The sequence below is a fragment of the Brassica oleracea genome, chromosome C9 (assembly GCF_000695525.1).
Source record: "Brassica oleracea var. oleracea cultivar TO1000 chromosome C9, BOL, whole genome shotgun sequence".
In the NCBI taxonomy this organism is placed as follows: Eukaryota; Viridiplantae; Streptophyta; class Magnoliopsida; order Brassicales; family Brassicaceae; genus Brassica; species Brassica oleracea.
This window is the reverse complement of record NC_027756.1, coordinates 5,103,262-5,126,747: the sequence shown is the minus strand read 5'-3', so window position 1 is coordinate 5,126,747 and position 23,486 is coordinate 5,103,262. Positions and strand designations below refer to the sequence as shown.

The 23,486-nt window shown below is 34.7% G+C and overlaps 4 protein-coding genes and 1 pseudogene across 4 annotated transcripts; 4 read left to right on the top strand and 1 right to left on the bottom strand.

Moving 5' to 3' along the window:
- The first annotated feature begins 19 nt into the window (after positions 1–19).
- Positions 20–1,112, top strand: LOC106317835 (annotated as a pseudogene).
- Positions 1,113–4,232: 3,120 nt separating this feature from the next.
- LOC106313516 (oxygen-independent coproporphyrinogen-III oxidase-like protein sll1917) lies at positions 4,233–5,956 on the top strand. Its single transcript, XM_013751334.1, has 2 exons — positions 4,233–5,171; positions 5,246–5,956. Exons 1-2 carry the CDS (start codon positions 4,354–4,356, stop codon positions 5,874–5,876), a joined length of 1,449 nt encoding a protein of 482 aa, XP_013606788.1. The 5' UTR covers positions 4,233–4,353; the 3' UTR covers positions 5,877–5,956.
- A 3,008-nt stretch (positions 5,957–8,964) lies between these two features.
- On the top strand, positions 8,965–11,218 carry LOC106318927 (Golgi to ER traffic protein 4 homolog). Its single transcript, XM_013757096.1, has 11 exons — positions 8,965–9,116; positions 9,215–9,294; positions 9,408–9,568; positions 9,659–9,818; positions 9,905–9,995; positions 10,087–10,170; positions 10,263–10,309; positions 10,399–10,515; positions 10,590–10,674; positions 10,778–10,858; positions 11,015–11,218. The coding sequence occupies exons 1-11, from the start codon at positions 9,072–9,074 to the stop codon at positions 11,024–11,026; spliced, it is 963 nt and encodes a 320-aa protein (XP_013612550.1). The 5' UTR covers positions 8,965–9,071; the 3' UTR covers positions 11,027–11,218.
- LOC106318926 (UDP-N-acetylglucosamine--peptide N-acetylglucosaminyltransferase 110 kDa subunit) lies at positions 11,214–14,723 on the bottom strand. Its single transcript, XM_013757094.1, has 11 exons — positions 14,217–14,723; positions 13,637–13,844; positions 13,460–13,552; positions 13,279–13,380; positions 13,025–13,192; positions 12,847–12,935; positions 12,647–12,768; positions 12,391–12,572; positions 12,032–12,316; positions 11,738–11,885; positions 11,214–11,660 (listed from the first exon to the last, which is right to left on the bottom strand). Exons 1-11 carry the CDS (start codon positions 14,414–14,416, stop codon positions 11,278–11,280), a joined length of 1,980 nt encoding a protein of 659 aa, XP_013612548.1. The 5' UTR covers positions 14,417–14,723; the 3' UTR covers positions 11,214–11,277.
- A 4,317-nt stretch (positions 14,724–19,040) lies between these two features.
- Positions 19,041–22,082, top strand: LOC106319450 (probable pectate lyase 22). Its single transcript, XM_013757776.1, has 4 exons — positions 19,041–19,235; positions 19,488–20,234; positions 21,513–21,651; positions 21,741–22,082. The coding sequence occupies exons 1-4, from the start codon at positions 19,063–19,065 to the stop codon at positions 21,966–21,968; spliced, it is 1,287 nt and encodes a 428-aa protein (XP_013613230.1). The 5' UTR covers positions 19,041–19,062; the 3' UTR covers positions 21,969–22,082.
- The last annotated feature ends 1,404 nt before the right edge of the window (positions 22,083–23,486 follow it).

Below are 23,486 nucleotides of genomic sequence, written 5' to 3'. Positions count from 1 at the left end.
TTTAGCATATAGAAGACACACCATTGTATCCTGGCAAGAAGCTAAAGGAGTTGATGGGGCTGGGAGTGAACAGAGTGTCTTTAGGTGTTCAAGCGTTTCAAGATGAGCTTTTGAGAGCTTGTGGTGTCTCTGAAGTGTACGAGGCCGATAGAGATTGTTAAGGCGCATGGAGTTGAGAATTGGAGTATGGATCTTCTATCTTCTTTGCCTCACCAGACTTTGGTGATGTGCGAAGAGAGTTTGAGATTAGCTATTGAATCTCAGCCTGGTCATGTCTCTGTGTATGATCTGCAAGTGGAACAAGGCACAAAGTTTGGAAACGTGTGCCTAAATTTGCCTTTATATTTTAATTCTGTAATCTGAATAGTATGAACTTGTTTAGGTACACTCCAGGCCAGTCTCCTCTTCCTTCAGATACCCAATCAGCAGAGTTTTACAAAACAGCCTCATCGATGCTCCGTGGTGCAGGTTATGAGCACTATGAAGTCAGCAGTTACTCGAAAGACGGGTTCAAGTGCAAACACAAACCCTTCTATGCATTCGGTTTGGGTTCGGCGAGTTACGTTGGTGGGTTGAGGTTTTCAAGGCCAAGGAAGCTTAAGGAATACACAAAACTACGTCGCCGACTTGGAGAACGGCGCAGCCAACTGGTGTGGAGACGGTAGTGTTGATCTCAAGGATGTTGCCACAGATGTTATAATGCTATCTTTCAGAACATCTAAGGGCTTGAACTTAAAGGAGTTTGGAGGTAGTGAACTCGATCTGTAAAGTGTATGAGCCTTATGTGGAGAGTGGGCATATTGTTTGTTTGGATGAAGTGAGAAGAGAAGTGATGAGTGATGAATTCAAAAAGTTAGTTGGGAATGATGAAGTGAAGATTGAAGATCACGTGAGGTACCTTAGGCTGAGAGATCCAGATGGTTTTCTTCTCTCTAATGAGTTGATATCTCTAGCCTTTGGTGTCATATCTCCTTAAAATTTTTAAAGCTACTAACAAGGAGAGGGATGTGTTTTATACATCCTTAGTAACACAGATTATGTATCAAACTGGATGTTACCATTCATATGGTGCTATTTTTTATTAGTGAAAAATATCATTTTCTTTTACTTCACCTGAAGCATCTGCAGAAAAAAAAGATACTGGAAATAGGAACTGTGGGGAAACTGCACCAGACAATCACAGTAGGAACATGTGTCCTTACAAAGATCTAGCCAAAGCTATGTAGATATATTGTCACTCTCTGGTTCTAGATTCTAACAATTCTATTCAGATTCAGCTATGAATAAAAACAGACACAAAGAAATCCAGGAAAGTAATTTCAGAAGAGAGCACCGAATGTAAGAAGAACAGAGCATACAAGAGGATATGCTTCCATTAGAGTTAAAAAGTAATTAGTTACAGTTAAAGCTAGAGAACAAAAATTATTTAGTGAAAGTCACTTTCCAGATAGATATAAGTTTGGAGACTATAATTTACATAAAATGTTTTCTTTATAAAACTCCAGAAAAAAACAGAAGTAGAGTTTGATCCTAAAAACTGAGAAGCCGTTGATGATAAAGACAGAAACTATCCCTTACAACGCAGGCTTTTGAACATGTGGTATCAATTCAATTCCAGTTGTCATTTTCATTTCCGTTGCCGCCGACTTGAGAAGCTTCTACGGTTAGGGAGCTGCTAGACGAAAATGCAGGCGGTATGGAGTGATCGAACCTACAAGCTGGACCAAATTTGCAGATGCCATAGCTGCATCAATGAAAATATTAAATATTATCTCCGAGCATCCATGTATATTGATTATCTCTCTAAAATTAAATGCATACTGTAATATGCTCTATGATGTAACATACAATATATTGTTTTTCTAACCGCATAAGACTTCATTCTTTTGGAACAATAATACACAAATGACGATATTATCACCATAGGATAACCAATGTCTACTTGTTCAACAATTTCACCATATTGTTCGATACTGATATTAGGTTGGAAATAAATCACTATATAGTTACAAATACAAATGAATCAGCTACAAAAAATGTTTTATATACACATTGAATATATGTTAAGGTTATCGATATAGAAACTGATACGTGTGAGATTGTTAGCTCCTTTGTTACGGTCAATGTTTCTAAAACCAGATGGGCAACCGAACGGGAGAAACTCTTGGGTCATGGTTCAATGTGATCCAACTAAAAACAGCTGAATTTAGTAATATATTATGAATAATATCTTAATAATCTTATACCTATGAATATAATATTTTGTGAATAAGTATATACATTCAATACAAACATCAATCAAACCATCATATAATTTTAAAGTTTTAGAGAAGGAGACACTTGAATTATCTCTCATTGTGTAAATACATGAAACAATAAGCCAAATTATCTCTATCAAAAATCAATTAGAGTAAAAAACTAATTAGAATAATTTCAAAGAATACATGAAACGATAATCGGCATGAGCTGATTGATCGCCGCCCAAAACAGCAAACCCTAGAAAAACGGAAAAAAAAAAATTAGAATAAGGTCAAGCAATATAATGCAAAACTGAATTTAGATCATAATATATATCTCCTCATCTTGAGGCAATTGAGACGAAGAACGATTTTAAATAAAATTTCATAATTTTAGTTTTATTTTGCTGTAAAAAAAATATGAATAAGATCTTGTATTTATAATAAAACAGTAAAATCATGCGGCAAGTTTTACTGCTTTTGCGCCAAGGTTTGGTGCTAAGCTGTAGCGATTGAGCGCCAAATTATAGCGCTTGGTGTCCAACCTCAAAACATATGCTAGACATCAAAATAAATTTTGAATATAATTCATCTAAAGAGTTATTTTAGAGAATGAGTAGTTTTCAATCTTAAACATAGAAACAAACAACATATAAAAAAAGGTTAAAAATATTATAATCATTTTGATTAACAATAACAAATTATTTGAATATAAACTAAGACAATTGCTTTCATAAATTATAGCAAAACTAATGTTATTACAAGATCAGAACTAAAGTTATTCCATAATAAGATATTGTTCGTCAACCAAATATTTTCAACTCAAAAATTAATACAAAACATGATTTTTAACAATAAATCATCATAATTAAATTATCAAAAAACTTTTTTTGAAAACACACAAGTTATGTTTAGATTATCATCAGAGGCAAACTCTATATATCAAACTCTATATATCAGATCTGTCCAACAAAACATGTTATTTTAAAGTTATTTGTCATTAAATCAATGTTGGTGCACAACTTTTGTTCATGACATAATCAAATGGAGGATACAATTAGTTTTTTCTTTATAGCATAAAACTTCATTTCTTGTAAAAGCCAAATTAATTATTATTGTAAGATATTTGACTATAGTATGTAGAAAATATCCATGTGAATAAGCCAAATTAATTTTGGAACTATCCCATTTAAATTTAAACGTTTAATTTTGAATTTTGGGTTTTTCTTTTTTTTTAATTAAAAACGAATTACTTTTAATATATAATATAATGATGGTAAATACGTAAAACAAAACGTATTTTTGTCAATTCCTGTTTAGTTTCCATATATATGATCAGTAATGTCACATCCATAATTGGCACGAAAGGGGGTGGTCTTGAAACATGATCACCGCTCCATTACCAACAACCACTCTACCACCATTAACGAAAGTGAATTCAGTAGGACTACGAAGACGAATATCAGTACCTTCACTGAGAATATCAGTATCATCACCAAGATAAACAAGAGATGAACGAAGAAGAGTTATAACTCTTAAACTTGTACGCATAATTCTATTGGGAAATTTGAAGACAAAAAAATCTCAAAAACCATGAGATATTTCAACCGTAAAATAAAAAAGCAATGAGAATCATCAGAAAAAAAAAAGCAAAAAATCATATTTATTTATATATTTTAAAGAAAAAATGTAAGTACGGTAATAGGTGTTGATGTAGTTGAGAACCATTTACGGTACTATCACTAACTACTACCAAATGGATCACTAACTACTACGTGCCGGAATATCACTAGTGAGTTAATTGATTCATCACACGTTTGGTTCAAGGTTACATAGACACACACCTTAAAGCAATGAGGCAGCAGACCTCGGAAGAATGGATTTTTACACAATGCAGTGATGCATGATTGTTGTGATTGTTCACATCGCCGAACCAAATTGATATTCCGGTTTATCTCTAAGACCGGTTGGTATATAGAATCTCAATTTCCTCTCGTCTTCTACAACTTATGCCAAAAAACGACGACGTTTTAGATATAGATGACACACCATTGAACTTTGATCCTTTGAATCTTCATCTTCTCTCTTTTCTCAGTCTCTCGTCCTCTGGTAAACCATGCTCAGAACAACGGCTTCCCCAATTTTCTCGTCCTTTACAGCTAAACCCAGAACCTCGAGGTTAATTTTCAAAGCTTTCAACGTCCTTCTCGAAGATACCCCACCAAGTGCTCGACGAAATGCGTCAACGAATCTAACAACCTTACACCAAGGCCCTCCAACCTCAGCCTACGTCCACCTCCCCTTCTGCCGCAAACGCTGCCACTACTGCGACTTCCCCATCATTGCTCTAGGCTCCTCCTCTGCTTCAAACACTCTCCACGAGGAAAAAAGACAAGAAGAAGACGACGACCCACGTATCAGAAACTACGTGAACTTGCTCGTCAGAGAGATAAACGCGACAAGAACAGGTTTCGACGCGAACCCGAATCTAAAGACAGTGTTTTTCGGGGGAGGCACGCCTTCTCTCGTCCCTCCGAAGCTTGTCTCTTTGGTCCTCGAAACGCTGAGTTCGAGTTTCGGGCTGTGTCCTGATGCTGAGATATCGATGGAGATGGATCCAGGAACGTTTGGCGGTGAGAAACTAAAGGAGTTGATGGATTTGGGAGTGAACAGAGTGTCTTTAGGAGTTCAAGCGTTTCAAGATGAGCTTTTGAGAGCTTGTGGTAGAGCTCACGGTGTCTCTGAAGTGTACGAGGCGATAGAGATTGTTAAGTCATGTGGAGTTGGGAATTGGAGTATGGATCTTATATCTTCTCTGCCTCACCAGACGTTGGAGATGTGGGAAGAGAGTTTGAGATTAGCTATTGAGTCTCAGCCAAGTCATGTCTCTGTGTATGATCTGCAAGTGGAACAAGGCACCAAGTTTGGAAACGTGTAAGTATATCTATGTAATCAAACTTTGCTTTGGGATTTTGATTGTGTAATCTGAACAGTATGAACTTGTGTAGGTACACTCCAGGCCAGTCTCCTCTTCCTTCAGAAACACAATCAGCAGAGTTTTATAAAACAGCATCATCGATGCTCCGTGGTGCAGGTTATGATCATTATGAAGTCAGCAGTTACTCAAAAGACGGGTTCAAGTGCAAACACAACTTGATATACTGGAAGAACAAGCCCTTCTATGCTTTCGGTTTGGGTTCAGCTAGTTACGTTGGAGGGCTGAGGTTTTCAAGGCCAAGGAGGCTTAAGGAATACACAAACTACGTCGCTGACTTGGAGAATGGTGCAGCCAACTGGTGTGGAGACGGTAGTGTTGATCTCAAGGATGTTGCCACAGATATTATAATGCTGTCTTTCAGAACATCTAAAGGGCTCGAACTCAAGGAGTTTGGAGAGGCTTTTGGGAGAAAGGTAGTGAAGTCGATCTGTAAAGTGTATGAGCCTTATGTGGAGAGTGGGCATATTGTTTGTTTGGATGGTATGAGAAGAGAAGTAGTGAGTGATGAATTCAAAAAGTTAGTTGGAAATGATGAAGTGAAGATTGAAGACCATGTGAGATACCTTACGTTGAGAGATCCAGATGGTTTCCTCCTCTCTAATGAGTTGATATCTTTAGCGTTTGGTGTCATATTTCCTTGAGTTGATAACATTGAAAGGTTGTTTTGTACAACCCTTAGTAACACAGATTGTGTGTGAAACTGGATATTGTCATTCATAGTTTGGAGACACTATAATTTACATAAATGTTTCCTTTATAAACTCCAAAAAAAAAAACAGAAGTCGCATTTTCATTTCCATTGCCCCTGACTTGAGAAGCTTCTATGGTCTGGGAGCTGCTAGACGAGAATGCAGGTGGTATAGAGTGATTGAACCTACAAGCTGGACCAAATTTGCAGATACCGTATCTGCTGTAGTGTGTGCACATGTTCCGACCCTGAGCATCAAAGACAAGTATCGAAAAAAGGGGATCAAAATGTAAATCAGAGAGCTTGTCATTGATCACAAATTTTAGGTGATTGTTTGCTGAGTTGTATGTGCACATGTTCTGTGATAGGATACTAGAAGTCAAGCACGTGCTGAGGTGGCAAGTACGAGATCAGCTAGACGACGTCAACCAAAGGGCAAGAATCTCGCATGAAGGAGCCTCACGACTCATTTATTTTCTAGTTTTATTAATAAGAGAAGTGGTCTTCCTTAACTATAGGAACCAATCTTCATGTCACGTTTCCCATTTCATGTTTGTTAGGAGTTGGTGCTCCACTTTCCATTTCTTTGCTTCATGTACGCTTTGCTATTTATATGAATGAAAAACCTAAAAAGAGGTAGTCTTAACTACCCAAAGAAAAGTGTGTGTTCTTAGTTTGTCCTTTGGCAAATTCTCTTTGATTTGAAGAGGGACCTTAATTGGTATCAAATCCATGTTTCTAGATCAACATTGATATCTCTTGGCAAGGGACCTATCATTCTGATTGTTTGCTGAGTTGTATGTGGAACGAGGAAGCACACTCCTTTCAGGTGGATAGACAGAAGGCGCCTAAACAACGCAAAATACTATAGTTTTTACCAACATAAATAGAAAACGCATCAAAATGAGTCATGCAAAGGCTACCTGATTCTGTGAGTGCATGACTGGAATAAAAGGAGCAGTACCAGTACCACTCATATGTCTGGATGAAGACCGGGAAATGATCCACCATTATTATTACCACGGAACATTGGAGAATCAATAGCGGTAGTAGGAGCAGGATGATTAAATTTGCAGTGACCTCCAAACTTGCAGGAACCATTTCGCATGTAGAAAGGGCATTCTTTCTCTCCCTGTCAAAATAGCTTTACACTATTATAGAGGCTGCTGTAAACAGAATGATTTAAATGTCTAAACAACTTTAACTTACCGGTCTTATAGGAAGACCAAGGAAGTTAAGCTCTGGAGGGCGTGAGGGCAGAGAAGTCTGTTGTTTAGTGTGGCTGAATCTACAAGTATTTGCACCCTCCAGTCCTGAAGTAATACTGCAATCCTCGTCGTAGCATAGGTAGGACAGACTTTCCAAAGAAAAAGGGAAATGAAATAGTAAAGAGTGCACCTCGAAAACAAGAACACTAACCATCCATCTTTTTACAAACCAAGAACACTAATAATCATCAAAGAACACAAGAAAAAAAAAAACATAATTTTGAACGTCAAGACTGCATCAATGAAAAGATTAAATACTATCTCCGAGCATTCATGTATTTTAATTATCTTTTTTAAAATTACATGTATACTGTAATATGCTTTATGATGTAACATACAATATATTATTTTTCTAACCGCATAAGACTTCAATCTTTCGAAACGATAATACACAAATGACGATATCATCACCATAGGATAACCAAAATTTGTCTACTTGTTCGACAATTTCACCATATGTTCGATACTGATATTAGGTTGGAAATAAATCATTATTTTGTACTGATTAATTTACTCTCACGAGATGATTTTTCCTATTATATGCTGATTTTTACTGTTTTCAGAGTGTTTGTTTGCAAGTAAAAATATTCTCATGCGAACCATGGGGTCAACACTAGTAAGTATATAAATTCAATACAAACATCAATCAAACCATCATATAATTTTGAAGTTTAGAGAACGAGACACTTGAAGTATCTCTCATTGTGTAATACATGAAACAATAAGCAAAATTTTCTCTACCAAAAATCAATTAGAGTAAAAAAACAATTAGAATAATCTCAAAAATACATGAAACGATAATCGGCATGAGCTGAGTGATCCCCAAAACAGCAAACTCTAGAAAAACGGAAACAAACAAAAATTAGAATAAGGTTAAACAATATAATGCAAAACTGAATTTAGATCATAATATGTTTCTCCTCATCTTGAGGCAATTGAGACGAAGAATGATTTTAAATAAAATTTCATAATTTTAGTTTTATTTTGCTGTAAAAAAATATGAATAAAATCTTGTATTTATAATAAAACAGTGAAATCATGCGGAAAGTTTTAGAGCTTTGGCGGCGAGTTTTAGTGAGATTTGCGTCAAATTATAGAGATCGAGCGCCAAATTATAGAGATTGGTGTCCAACTTGAAAACGTATATTAGACACCAAAACAAATTTTGAATACGATTCATCTAAAGAGTTATTTTAGAAAATGAATAGTTTTAAATCTTAAATATAGAAACAAATAACATATAGAAAAAGATTTAAGACATTATAATCATTTTGATTAACAGTAAAAATTATTGAATATAAACTAAGATAATTGCTTTCATAAATTATAGCAAAACTAATGTTATTACAAGATCAAAACTAATGTTATTCCATAATAAGATATTGTTCGTCAACTAAATATTTTCAACTGAAAAAATCAATACAAAAACATATTATTTTAAAGTTATTTGTCATTAAATCAATGTTGGTGCACAACTTTTGTTCATGGCATAATCAAATGGAGGATACAATTAGTTTTTTTTTCTTCATTTCTTGTAAAAAGCCAAATTAGTTATTATTGTCAGATATTTGTCTATAGTACGTAGAAAATATCCATGTGAATAAGCCAAATTAATTTCGGAACTATACCATTTGAATTTAAACTTTTAATTTTGAATTTTGGGTTTTGCCTTTTTTTTTTTTTTTTCTTCTTATAATTAAAAACGAATTACTTTTAATATATAATATAATGAGGGTAAATACGTAAAATTTTGTCAATTCCTGTTTAGTTTCCATATATATCAATCTCTGAAAGTAAACCAAACAAACAGAGCCAAAAACCGGAGGATTCCCAATCGATCAAATCCAGCCTTGAAGCTGAAAAATTCTAAGATCGATCCAATGTCGAGAGAGAGGAGCAGACGTGAATTGCCTCCCGTTCAAGAGGTTCCTTTTCTTCCTTCCTTTCCAAATTTGGATAATTTCATTGAGATTAGATAGATAGATCCATTGAATTCGATTCTTTTTTTCGAATTGTGTGATAGCATATTGATAAATTGAAGAAAGTGGTAGAGGAAGGTAATGGCTATGGAGCTTTGCAGATGTACAAATCCATCAGTGCCAGGTTCCTTCATTACCCAACCTCTTTTAATCGGTTTAAAGTTTGGATCTTTGATGTTGTTTCTTCCTTTGAATTTGAGATTTAAAGCTTTAGCCTTTTTTTTGTTTGCTGGGCAGATATGTTACGGCTCAGAGATTCTCTGAAGCTCTTGATATCCTCTTCTCAGGGGCGTACGTTGAGCTAGAGCACGGCCTGGTGAATTGTGGGGCCGACCTTGCTATTTTGTTTGTTGACACATTAGTTAAAGCCAAGTCACCTTGCAATGACGAGTCTCTTGGTTAGTCTATAGTCCCCATACACCTTTGTATACATTCTTGCCACAAACCCCAATCATTCTGGTAACTGATATAATGTTTTGTGTGTTCAGATCGTATAAGGTGTATGTTCAAGTTGTTTCCTCGGGTTCCTGTGCCACCTCATTTGGTTGATGTGAGCGATGATGAAGATGTGCATAATCTTCAAGAATCTCTCGGGGAAGCTAGATCAAGGGTTGATAACTTGACTTCCTTCTTGAGAGCTGCTATAAGGTAAAAGCCAGGTGTTATCTTACATTTTTTGTTGTTTGGTGTGGTAGTTAAATTCAGAGTACTGTTTTTTTGTCTTTTTGTTTTAGATGGTCTGCGGAGTTTGGAGGGCCAAGTACAGGGTATCCTGAGTTGCATGCTATGCTGGCTGATTATCTTTACACCGAGTGTCCTGAACTTGTAATCTTCTTTGTAGCCTTTTGCTTATAATCTCTTACGTTCATTTTTTTATAAAATTTCGTTACATGGTTTTTTAATATAAATCTTGCAGGACATGGTTCGAATATCACGGCATTTTGTTAGAGCCGAGGACCCTGAGAAGTTTGCATCTATGCTGATCAACTTCATGGGAAGGGTCAGTCTCTTCTTTTCACTTAAGACTTGTCTGAATTTGAATCTAACCTTTTGTGGTGTAACATGGTTTCACTTGCATACACTACTTTGCAGTGTTATCCTGGTGAAGATGACCTTGCCATTGCGCGAGCAGTTCTCATGTAAGTTCTTTGCTTTATAAATTGGATCAAAAGATTAGCATATAGTGAGGGGAACTAAAGAGGATTGTTTTGTCTTTTCCGCATTTTAGGTATTTATCTATGGGGAACATGAAAGATGCAAATATTCTGATGGATGAGATTAAGAAACAAGCAGAGACCCTTTCAGAATCAGACCTTCTCCAATTTATCACATATCTTCTGGAAACGTTAGTTGTTTCCCTCTTAGTACATCTTCGTCTTCTTTTGTTGTTACCTAAACAAATTTGATGTACTGATACAGGTTGCAGAGGGATGCATTGCCTCTTTTCAGTATGTTGAGAATGAAATTTAAGTCTTGCATAGATAGAGAACCACTGCTTAACGAGGTATGCAAGATTGATCTTCTGCGTGTTTTAAACGTTGTTTTAGTCTATATGTTTCTCTCTTTCTTGTCCGAGTAAAAAGGTGAAAATTTGTTATCTTGTGAAGTTGCTGGACGAGGTTGCAGAGAGGTTTTACGGTGTGCAGCGTAAGAATCCTTTGCAAGGAATGTTTGGAGACATCTTCAAGGTAATTTGATTTGCACTTATCTCATTTCTTGAAGTTACAATGCTTGAACAATGGAAAACATATGTATATAACTTAAGTATATGATCTTCCACCTATCTCATCTCTCGACGTTACAATGCTTGAAGCACTGAAACTCTCTCCCTGTTCTGCGTATAGATGATGGGCTAAGGAAGAAGATAGAAGAGGCAAGAATACAATGTTTCTTTCCCCATTTTGGTTTTGTATTTGTCAATTTTCTAATAATGGATAGCTTCTGAGAATTCAATTTGTTTCTCTTATCCTCAAGTGGGTAAGAGTTTTGTTCTTGTAACATTATACATTTGTTTTTATCATATTACTATATAGATATTCAGGATAAAATAAACGAAGCTTTTTTTCATTTTTTCATAACGTGAGAGTTGTGAATCCACAAAAACGTATCAAGAATCTTGGACAACAGTTGAAGAAGTGAAGCAAGTACAGAGTCTTGACATGGTTTTGGCTTTAAGCAAGTTAGACTGTGCTGCGTCAAGCAGTGAGTCAGCTTCAAGGGCTTTCTCAAAACAGAACTTGGCTTCTTCCCACCTACGTTCAGCCACAAACACGAGTCCAAGGTTGTTGTATGCAGGTGCATAACCTGGTTTCAGATCCAGCGCCTTTGAGAACATTGCTTTGGAGAGTTCGTACTGCTTCTTCTGTCTGTAGAGGTTACCGAGGTTAGAGAATGTGGCGTGAGCTTGATCCTCTGTTGTTGACACTGCCAAGGCTCGCTTGTACACTTCCTCTGCTTCTGATTGTTCGTCTGATAACTGCAGCGAGATACCTAAAAGCCAAAGCATGTGAATGTAATAATCTTAGGATTGTGAAATCTTCAGAGCAATTAGAAAAAGAGGGAGTTACCTAGATTTGACCACGCATAGCTACAATCCCTAGAACGACTAATTGCTGTCTTGAGGTACTTTTGGGAGAGTTTATATTGTTGAGAACAGAGACAATGAAGACCAAGCTGATGCCACCGGACAGCATCTTCAGGATCCTCACTTACTGCCTACGGTGAAAAGAAAGAGAATAATGAACTCAAAACGTTATTCTTCATTATCAGTGTATGTATGTGCATGTGACCCAAACATAACAAGTGCCAGTGTCTTACGCAAGAAGGAAACAATCTTACATCAAAACACAGAAACGGCATACCTGCTTTAAGCTGTACATAGCTCGTTCTTCCATCTCTGTCAATTCATTTCGATCAGCAACAAAAGCAGCTGCAATCTCATGATGTGCCTTATGAGCCATGGCAAGCCCTGCCCAAGCAATGGGAGGGTCAATTGGAACAGATTCTCCTTCTCTTATCACAGAAGCCATCTCATTGCCAGCCCATGAAAGCTGGTCCCCTGCATCCTGAGACCTTTCAGCATCTTTGATTCGCTGGACAGCAACAGCAAATCTTGTAGCCATACAGTTGGGATCAAGTTTAGCTGCCTGAAGATAAAAACAGTTTTATGTCAGTTACCAAGACTGTAGTTTAAGGTTAGATAGTGAGTTTAAGAGCACACCTTCTCCAAACATTTGCTGGAACTTCTGTGATCTCCCATCATATAGTACGAATTAGCAAGGTTGACCCATGCATGGGCGGACTTTGGATCTGCTCTTACTGCAGCCAAGAGACATTCCTTTGCGACATTCAAATGTGTCTTCTGGTCTTCAGAAGCCACAGGACCACCATTAGCTCCGGCACCTGACAACAATCAAAAACACTTTTAAATCTCTAACTTCAAATGTGAACTTTTGCTTAGAGTATAAGATACAAACCAGCGACAGTTGAACTGTGTTTGCAGAGAAGCTCAGCAGCATAATTAATCAAAGCAGCAGGATGATTATGGTCTTTGAATACCAAGTCTTGGAAACATTTTGCTGAAAGCTCCAAATCTCCGCTGCAAAACTTGTTAATTAGAGAGAAGTATCACAATAATAGTTAGAGATACGAAGAATGAAGAAAGAAAGCTCTTTACCTTTGAAGATAAGCAACTCCAAGGTTTGTAAGGCAATCATAGTTGTCAGGAACAAGAGCCAGCAAAGATGACAAAACCGATATGGCACTCTATAAATCATACACAAACAGAACTACATCACTAAAAGGAATCATATTGGTAATCTTGAAACACTAAACATGGTAGAGAGTTTCTTTACCATCAAACAGCCAGCTTTGAGAAGCATTAAGCCAAGGGTATTCCACACGGTTGCCTGTCTAACATCTAACTTCATAGAATCCTTTAGTTTTGAAAGGATTTCTTCAAGCTCTACTCCCTCAATCTCTTTAACAGAGTCACTATCCGCAAAACCATCCAAAAGAAGACACTACAATGTTGTGTGAAGTGTTAGAACATTAGTGTGGCTTCTCAATCAATTAAGGAGCTCGTGAATACAGAAACAAAGACAATCACCTGTCCATGGTGCATTTGAACTAACAAGAGAAGTTCTGGCCGAGCAATTTCTGGCTCACAACCTAGTAAGATCTCTTCAGCCTTCTCATATTCTGGTATTGCCTAAATACTTTCTCCATTAAACTCAATAAAATGACAATTATTCTAAGACACATCAGTGTAAGCCTCAGCTGAAGACTACCTTTTGAGATTGGCCTAATCGTTGGAACATAAGACCGAGAATAAAATGGGCATGAGCGTTTCTCGGCATCTTCCTTGCAACATGAATCAAACCCTATAAGCAAATAAGCGTTATCATTAAGATCACTATCATCATCCTTTCAAGAACTACCAAGCACACTAACTACCATAAACTCACCATTTTGAGGTTACTAATTTTTTCTTCCCGGGATGCAGAGACCCCTTGATTAGCCTGATCACCATCCGCATCAACTCCACAATCAGTTGACCCCTCAATCTTACTCCTCGGGCGACATTTCCCCACCTTACTAATCTTTTTCGCTTCTATTTCCCCTGGCTCCACCTCCTTGCAACCTCCATCTTGATTACTTTCCTCGTTACTCAACCTTAAAAACAACAATCATTCATTTATTCTTCCTCCGTGTTAAACCCCTTTGGCGTTAAAATCAAACCCAAGACCCAAAACTACATATGATCAAATGCACAGACCAAAAGAGTCCTAGATTCAAATATATAGCTCAACTTGACATGACTGTATAGGAAGTTAAGAACCGTAAAGAACTAGACTTTCCTTCCCTCAAAGCAGTAAGAATCAAACCCTAATCGTCAAAAGTTTCCCTTTCCTAGAGGCAGAGTCGTACCGGAAGCTACTCGAAACCTCTGTTTTCTCAAGTATACGATGTTTTAGTAGAAACAAACAGAAAGGAAGAGGCTTTGCCTTTGAAAATAGCATGTAGGAGGAGCCAGAAAGGGAGTACCTAGTGGTGGAAGGAGTAGGGATTTGAATCGATGATGAGTCGAGATCGTCACTCTCGGGAGGGTTGAAATTGAGGTCAGCTAAAACTACGAGCTTTTGAGGTCGTGCTGGCTTGTTGTCTACGGCGACGGCGGAAGAAGATGAAGGAGAATCAACGGTCGTGGGCTCGTATTTGACGGCGATCGTCTCCGGCCGGTCCATCGAATGTTGTGAGTTTCTCCGCGAAGTCAAGTGAGTGAGAAAGAAAAAAAAAAAAAAAAAAACTTTGGCGAGGGTGTTTGGCAACAATGATTAGTCTATCCTTCAAATGCGATACTCTAACCTTCTTACTGAGACGGAGGGAAAAGTTTATTGGATGATGGTACACGTCATCAATTAAAGTTGGGTTGGGCTTTATTTTTTTATTAAATCGGATGTAGCGAAAACGGCCTGTACCAGCAAGTTCAGCCCGTTTAGTTTGACATTTTGGGCTGAATCAATTAAAAACAAGTGAAATAAAAGGTTACATGGAAATGAGTAGATATCAAAAGCAGTGGCAGACAAGAAATAATTGTTATTGGGATCTCAAAATATATACTCCATCTGTTTTAAAAAAAATCTATAATTTAGAAAAAAAAATTGTTTCAAAAAATATATGTTTTACATTTTCAATGCATAAATTAATTGAAAATTTCAAAAAAATTAATGGTGTTTATAAAGATTTATTGATTAAAAGTTGTGAGGAATAATTGATAACAGAAAATAATGCATTGATAACTAAAATCTGATATGTTTTCTTAATAAGTGTGAAAAACCTAAAACATACATCTTTCTGAAACGGATGGAGTATACGTTAGATATTAGAAAAAGTCAATCCAAGTTCCCGGAGGAATTTTAGATAAATAATGTCTAATATAATAAGAAGTCCAACTTTAATTAGTATGAAGCTTTTTGGAAAAAAATCCAAAAATAAATTCATACGGACTTGTTTGTTTTTTAGATCCAAAATGAATAATATCGAACAATATCATACTAATCAAACAATAAAAAGTTAGAACATGAGTTTGAGAAAACCCAACAAATATTACATGATGTTATAACAAAAATATAAAACTTAGACATAAGAATTTGAACACAAACTAGTGGGTAATGTAGGTTTGATACAAGGAAACTTGAATCACGATATGCTAAATAGCATCTCTGATCTGATCTACAACCACTTTATTTTTCATTCCAATAGACTTATGTCTTGAGAATAACTTATTTACATGGCTCTGCAAGGACAGATCCCAAAAAAAAAAAACTATATTAAAAACAAAGCATTTAGAAGTGTTGATCTTAGACCATGATTAACCCAAAATTCTTAGAGTGAGGTTCTTAGCGGAAGTTAAGAAACTGTTTCTTAACTTTTAACTAAACAAGCTAAGAACCGGTTCTTAAAGTCTTTATTTAAGAACCGGTTCTTAAAGTCCTTATTTAAGAACCGGTTCTTAAAGTTCTTATTTAAGAACCGATTCTTAGTTTTTTTAGTTAAAAGTTAAGAAACAGTTTCTTAACTTCCGCTAAAAACTCATTCTAAGAACTCCAAGTTAATCATGCTCTTAAGTATTGATTTAATCGATGAACTGCATAATCAACAACTGGCACTATTGTGTTCTACGTCCATGTAACATGTTAATATGTCAACCTTCTTAATTTATTGGAATTTGTTTATTCTCTTCCTTCTCTTTGGTTTCAGTTCTTCAGGTATGTAATTTTAATTTAATACTAGCCGTGCGCTAGTTCTTTCAGTATGTACCCGCAAACTAGCCTTTTAAGCACTTCGGATTGTTTATGATTCCTTGTCTTTTTTATAATTATTATGATGCCAAAAAGTGTATGGATATTGTATATAATTTTCTTATTTTAATCCTGATTGATGATTATGAACTGACTAATCAACATTATTTTTCTTTGTTGTTTTAGTGATCAATTCACTATGTGTATCGAATTATTTTGTAGAACACTGACAATGAGAAGAAGTTGCCAAGTAGTTTTCAAGCAAGACCGCTCACATGCCTTTTGTCTGAATTAAGTGTTTTCTCTTTCTCTAATCCTACGGTTCTCTATGTATCTACCACGTTAAATCTAACGACTCTGTTTGCTTTTAGAAAGGTCAATTTTCTCTTTTTCCTTATACTGTTTACACTACATTTCAACTTTCGCAACAACGAGAGAAAGAATAAAAGTTTGAGTTTATTTCATACGGCAACCAAGAAACAACTTGTGAATTACAGTCGTCGAGCTTTTGTCCAAAAGAGTATTCGAGATGAATTCAAAATAGCAAAAGATTATTAAGTTTGACAGATCCGGGATGTTCAAGTTTCAGTTTGGTAACATCAAATCGTATGATCTACGTACGTACATCAATGTAAAACTTTAAAAGATAAAATGATTGAACTTTAGTTTATTTACTGCATCCCGCTACTAGTGTCTATGTAATTTCTGTAAAAAATTAAAAACTTAGTATAATAATTTAACATTTTACCAAAAAAAAAACTTAGTTATTATTATGCTCTGTGGTTACATATTTCATATTTGCATGGTAAAATACACAAAAATAGTAAAAAGAAGAAAGAGAATCACAAAAAGGAAAAAAGGAAAAAAGAAATGAGAATCGATTGCTCCTAAAGAAATGTTTTCTGCAACATAAGGTACCCATTCTACAAGTGTCCAATGCTTAGTAATTTAATTATTTTTCAAAGAATACTTATTAATTAACAAATAATCATATTAGATAATAATATTATTATATTAAGTAGATACTCTTGAGACAAATTTTACCACTAATAATGCCCTAAGAACGAAGCTTCCTTTGATTTACTGTATAAAAATAATTAGGCATGCACTCTCGTTTCGATTATTATTTATTACCAATCCCACTACATATATCCATTTACTATCGCCATTGTTAATTTCCTTTAACACAACATCTAGTTTACTATTACTATCTTTTCGATTATTACCAATCCCACTACATATATCCGTTTACTTCCGCCGTTGTCAATTTCCTTTAGCACAACATCTAGTTTTCCACACCATGTGTGCCAGTGTCTATGCTTGTATCTGAATACGATACAGCTGAGATTTTTTTTGGACAATTAGCATATAATCGTTAGGATGTTGCACGCATGGTCGCATCCATCTGGAGGACATAATAGATATTTCTTGCATGGTTAATTATTTCATGCGTGGGACTTAGTTGATGTAAAAGTCCAAAAAACGCCATTACTGTATATGAAGAAAAGTAAGTGCGAGAATGAATAAACTATTAAACGGGCACATATATATCATTGATCAAGTGATTGGATCGTGTTAAAAAAGGTCCTGCCCTACAGATTTGAAGTAAAAATTTCGAAGATTATGGAGATGATCTATATATTATTCCTAAATATATGTTAAATAGTGTAATTTATGATTTGTAGATAGCTACTATTTGTTGATTTTTTTTGTTTAGTTTTTTTTTTCGGAAGTAAGGTTTAATGCGAAGACAAAAACGACAGACACTCTAAGTTTTTAATAAACAAAATTCAAAAAAGAGATAGTTATCATAGACACGAGACAACAATTCTACTTTCAAGTTTTGTATCATCAAACTTTGATAAAAAAAAAAAGAGTAATGGAATTTGGGTAGGTTCTTCAGCATTGAGAGTTTCGTGAAATGAGGCAAGTTTTTCAGTTTCAGCACACGAGAAAAGAATATCAAATATGATCATGCTAGAAATATCGAATGAATGCACAAAAATTTATATATGTATAGTACTGCTTTTAATGTGAATTTTATTCTATGCAATCTATGTCATAATGTACACAAATTAGTCATGCTTAAATCTATATAATGATTGTTTTTAGTCGTTAGTGCTAAAAATATGGAAAAGAGTTTTTCATCAACGTAAAGTGTTGGCTAAAGCATCTCAAGAAAATGTCGGTAAGACGTACACTTGTATAAGTTGATAAAGCGTTCTGAAAATATAATAGGATTATTAAAGTGTGGATGATATATATAGTGATGCAAATAGTTTTCATGTGCATTAAATTGTCAACACATTTTATACCAACCAAAAGTTTCAAAATTTAATTATTCGCTATGAAAAAAGTTTTATATAGATTTATAAAGTTATGTGTAATTTATTGATAGATTGGACTTTGAGCACATGGTTCAATGGTCCCAAAATGAAACCTCTAGGGGCCATTGTCGGCTCAATTCTCCTATTCTATCGTTTTGATGGGAATGCTATTAATGTAAGTTCACCCGTAGATAAAACCGTATTACTAAAGTACACTCACTAACACACTGTTGACTTTGTGGCCAATCTAATTAGTGTTCACCAACATTCACCTTTAAGTTCGTTGAGATTTAATTACGAGTTCTCCTTTTCTCCCTAAGCCACGTGACTCAATGCTCAGTATTATTACCTGAATGTTTGGACATTTAATGTCACTGGCTTAAGCGGTTTGATTATATTGCTAGAATGGTTGAAAATAATTACGTTTACAACGATGACTGATTCATTGTATCAGTGGAAACTAATAAGTTTTGCCTCTGTTCTTATGGTTCGTTGATATAAATAGAAATCAGAACTCATTCCGTGTACCCTTGATTAGGATTTGAATTTTTTATCTTATGTTTGGTTAAGCTTTTTGATTTAGGTTGATTTCCATTATAACACAGGAAAAATCATTTCATAATAGAGATTAGAGAAAAAGAAAAAAAAGCTAAGAAAGAGTGGGTCCAATTAAGCTCAACTTGCATGCGCATTAAGTCACCCAAGGTGGTCATCTTATGCTATATAGTCTATATGTTTCTTTGTCTTTCTCCCTTCACTCATATGTTTCATCCTAAAACCTTAAAACTTTATCTACAGCAAGAAGCCAAGAACACAATGCTAGTTTCATCACATGCATCCTTTACACTTGTCTTTCTCTACTGCATTTTCTTCTCCGCAGTGGCTTTGTCTTTGCCCGTTTCTGACCCCGAGCTCGTCGTTGAGGAAGTACACAGGTATTGTGACACAATTATACACTCTTCAAGGATACAATGTTTGTATACATTTGAAATGTTTCGCCTAAAAAGTGTTTTCAAGTTCTTTCCATGCAAGGGTGATTATGCCATTTTATTCTTATCATAAACCAACATGTTCACTTGCTGCTGCATTAGCTAGTTACGTATGTGAATTATGAGTATACTAATTAACAACGTCAAGAGTAATGCGAATATTTTATATTTAGTTGATGTTGATTGGTTATATTATAGGAAAATAAACGAGTCTATATCAAGAAGGAACTTAGGATACTTCTCGTGTGAGACCGGTAATCCAATCGATGATTGTTGGCGATGCGACAAAGATTGGGAGAAAAACCGGAAACAGTTAGCTGATTGTGGAATCGGTTTTGGCAAAAACGCAATCGGTGGTCGTGATGGCGAAATCTACGTGGTCACCGATCCAGGAAACGATGATCCGGTAAACCCTAAACCCGGAACACTAAGATACGCAGTAATCCAAGACCAACCGCTTTGGATCATATTTAACCGTGACATGACGATCCAACTAAAAGAAGAACTCATAATGAACTCTTTCAAAACCCTAGACGGTCGAGGAGCATCCGTACACATCTCTGGTGGACCGTGTATAACCATACAATATGTGACCAACATTATAATCCACGGTTTGCATATACATGATTGTAAACAAGGTGGGAACACTTACGTACGAGACTCTCCAGAGCATTACGGGTGGCGAACGATATCGGACGGTGACGGTGTGTCGATCTTCGGTGGGAGTCACGTGTGGGTTGATCATTGCTCGCTCTCGAATTGTAACGATGGGTTGATTGATGCGATACGTGGATCAACGGCTATAACGATCTCTAATAACTACTTGACGCATCACAACAAGGTTATGTTATTAGGACATAGCGACACGTATGTGCAAGACAAGAACATGCAAGTCACTATCGCTTTTAACCATTTTGGAGAAGGCCTCGTCCAAAGAATGCCAAGGTATTCAAATTATTTTATTTATCAAAACAACCTATGTGTGGCTATATGTAGATATATGTAGCACAAACTATAAAGGTGAAGTATATCACGGACTATACTATATTGTCGGTGGACATTCTCTTATAAGAAAATAGCAAAACCAACACAAATACTGCATTAAACTCTAGCTATCTTGTTAGTTTACATATAAAGATCGATCAACCGAAATAAATAATAATGTCTTAATCTACTGTAAAGTAGTTAGGTTAGAGCACTTAAAATGGTGAAGTTTTCATAGAGTTTCTTATTTTAAAATAACTAAAATTAGGAGAAAAAATACTTTGTTTTTCACAAAACTTGTCAATAGGTTAGTGGTTGATTAAACTAATTAAATAAATAAAGTATGGATCTTTTATATTTTTTAGAAACTCACAACATTTTAATCACTGATGATGCTCTTAGTTGAGTTAACATTTTGCTCATATTTTAATTATAGATGTAGATCAATTTAGAGAGTTAAAATTGCTTCTATAAGTAGGGCATGTTAGTTTTGCTTTTAAGAAAGTAAATAGATCTCGACCCGCGCAACCGTGCGAGTTTTTGTTTTCATTTATTTTTATATATTTTTACATTGAATAGATTGTTTTAAAGTTTTACATGTATTTGTATTTTCTTCTATATATATATTCGGATTATTATTTCATTATTAAAATCGTAACTATATATATAAAGATTAGTAAAATATTATTTTATTGTCATATTCAAAGATATTGTAACATTTCACAAATTTAGAAAGTTTTTAAAAAATTAAACTTTTCGCTTCGTAGATTTATATTATCGAGTAAATAATTAAACATTTAGTTTTTGTTTAATTTTTAAAATAAACTATATAGTTTAAAATTGTTTTCATTGGTTTAAGGTAGTAAAGATTAGTCATTGTTAGATAATATGATTTTTGTTATTTTAAAAAAAAAGATTATAATTTTAAAAGTTAACATCGACAAATATTTAAATATTTAACATATGGAGGTATATTATTACAACATTAAATTATATCTATTTAATTTATACTATCTATAAATCCAATGGATCATCTATTCCTTAAATCCAATTATTGATAGTCCAATAAAAATTTCTGGTAGGCCCAACATTTAAATGATAAGATTAGAGATTAAATGTAATATGACTTTCTAGGAATAGGTCTATTAGGTCTATTTTTTAAAAAAATCACATATGAAACAAAGCTGTGACTTCTGTTTTAATATATAAGATGAAAAAATGTGTATATAATATATGTAGGTGTCGACATGGATATTTCCATGTGGTGAACAATGACTATACACATTGGGAAATGTATGCAATTGGAGGAAGTGCTAATCCTACCATCAACTCTCAAGGCAACCGTTTTCTTGCTCCTAATGGCCCTTTTGACAAAGAGGTAATCATGTTTTTAACTTAACTAACTAAAATGTGATTTTATTTCATTCAAATTTATAATACTATAACATGTTTGTTGGGGAAAAAAAGGTAACCAAGCATGAGGATGCGCCAGAAAGCGAGTGGAGTCACTGGAACTGGAGATCAGAAGGAGATCTAATGCTTAACGGTGCATTCTTTACACTTTCTGGAGCTGGACCAGGTAAATCGTCAAGCTATTCGAAAGCCTCAAGCCTAGCTGCTAGACCGTCCTCTCACGTTGGTGAGATAACTATAGCATCGGGTGCACTCAGCTGCAAAAAAGGTTCTCACTGCTGACCCCACCAGCGTGTATTGTGTGTGTGTGTATATAATATAATGAAACTAGCACATGAAAGCTAGTTATGTAATAATCTTGATGAAAAAAGTGAACAAGGGGTTGGTTACATTTTATTTTGGTCGTTGCGTCGGCTAGAGTTATTTCAGTCGGCAAAGTTTACTACGTATATAACTCAACACATTACTAATTAACACTCGTTAAATGCTCCATTAATATAGAAAAAGCTTACCTGTTTTTCAATATCAACGACAATTTCGTTTTATTTGAATCCTAGCAATGCAGCTTCCTTGGATACACACCAAACTCAATGAATCCTCTACTATGGATTATGATTGTTTATGTAAACATCTTAACATGCAACTTTCATCTTTTGAGTTTTGATGAATGTTAACACTTAGCTACCTTTGCATACTTGTAAAAAAAAAAAAACACTTTGCTACCTAAAGAATCAAAAAATGACATGTGGAATTTTTTTACAAAACAATAAATAAATAAAAACAATTGAAAAATAAGAAATTAAGAAGAAAAAAAGCATCTTTTGAGTTTTGATGAATGTTAACACTTAGCTACCTTTGCATACTTGTAAAAAAAAAAAAACACTTTGCTACCTAAAGAATCAAAAAATGACATGTGGAATTTTTTTACAAAACAATAAATAAATAAAAACAATTGAAAAATAAGAAATTAAGAAGAAAAAAAGAAGATAATGACAAAAAACTGCATCCCATTACCCACGACCCTTCTTCTTCTTCTTCTTCTTGAACAATACCATTCAATAGACAAATGACAGCCAAAAGCTCTTGAAAATTCATGGCTTTCTGCTAACCAGAGCGCTACAAACCCATATGTGAATGGCATCTATCGCTAACTCATATGAATATAATTCTTCCGAGTTTATGTAAGTGTCAATTAATATATGATCTTCTGATTACGTAAATATGGATAATTTTGGCAAGCTTTACTTGATTCAATTGTCCATTAGGACCATATTTTTTGTTCAGAACATCATTTTCGTTTAGAGTTCTAATCAATGTTTTAGTGATTCATGTCACTTAGATTTAAAAACTATAGCAGTACAAAGTAAATAGTAAAGATCACATTTTCTCAAATTAAAGTAAGTAAATTTGATTATTTAAATTTATGCACTGATATGTTTTCGTAGAATGATGTTTATGTGTTAAATGTTATATGTTTATACTGTTTTAATTGTTTAGACTGAATTTGTAAGCTTATTTGCAGATATTGAATGAATTAATGGATGTAAAAAGCCATACATAGATTGCTCACGAAGCATGTTAATTATTAGAAAAAGGTACTGGAAGTAAGAACAAGACATAAGTAAATAAAGAAAATTTCAAACTAATATTTGCATGCAGATAACTAATTTATAACAGTATAAAAATTGAAACAAATATAACTTAGTTTTTATAGGTTTTTGTTGATCAGTGATAAATGTGTAAATATTTTTATGTTTATTTTTATTTTCTTTAGCTAAAATTTATATATGTAATCCCCTA

What these genes read in the sequence shown, in the direction of transcription:
- LOC106313516 (XM_013751334.1), top strand. Translation starts at nt 4,354, where the DNA reads ATGCTCAGAACAACGGCTTCCCCAATTTTCTCGTCCTTTACAGCTAAA. An exon ending in GGCACCAAGTTTGGAAACGT is followed by an intron (nt 5,172 to 5,245) that starts GTAAGTATATCT and finishes GAACTTGTGTAG; the next exon opens with GTACACTCCAGGCCAGTCTC.
- LOC106318927 (XM_013757096.1), top strand. Translation starts at nt 9,072, where the DNA reads ATGTCGAGAGAGAGGAGCAGACGTGAATTGCCTCCCGTTCAAGAG. An exon ending in ATTGCGCGAGCAGTTCTCAT is followed by an intron (nt 10,310 to 10,398) that starts GTAAGTTCTTTG and finishes TCCGCATTTTAG; the next exon opens with GTATTTATCTATGGGGAACA. An exon ending in ATCACATATCTTCTGGAAAC is followed by an intron (nt 10,516 to 10,589) that starts GTTAGTTGTTTC and finishes GTACTGATACAG; the next exon opens with GTTGCAGAGGGATGCATTGC.
- LOC106318926 (XM_013757094.1), bottom strand. Translation starts at nt 14,416, where the DNA reads ATGGACCGGCCGGAGACGATCGCCGTCAAATACGAGCCCACGACCGTT. An exon ending in AAATTAGTAACCTCAAAATG is followed by an intron (nt 13,553 to 13,636) that starts GTGAGTTTATGG and finishes ATTTGCTTATAG; the next exon opens with GGTTTGATTCATGTTGCAAG. An exon ending in TCAAAGCTGGCTGTTTGATG is followed by an intron (nt 12,936 to 13,024) that starts GTAAAGAAACTC and finishes TATGATTTATAG; the next exon opens with AGTGCCATATCGGTTTTGTC.
- LOC106319450 (XM_013757776.1), top strand. Translation starts at nt 19,063, where the DNA reads ATGTTTCATCCTAAAACCTTAAAACTTTATCTACAGCAAGAAGCCAAG. An exon ending in GTCGTTGAGGAAGTACACAG is followed by an intron (nt 19,236 to 19,487) that starts GTATTGTGACAC and finishes GTTATATTATAG; the next exon opens with GAAAATAAACGAGTCTATAT. An exon ending in CTCGTCCAAAGAATGCCAAG is followed by an intron (nt 20,235 to 21,512) that starts GTATTCAAATTA and finishes TAATATATGTAG; the next exon opens with GTGTCGACATGGATATTTCC.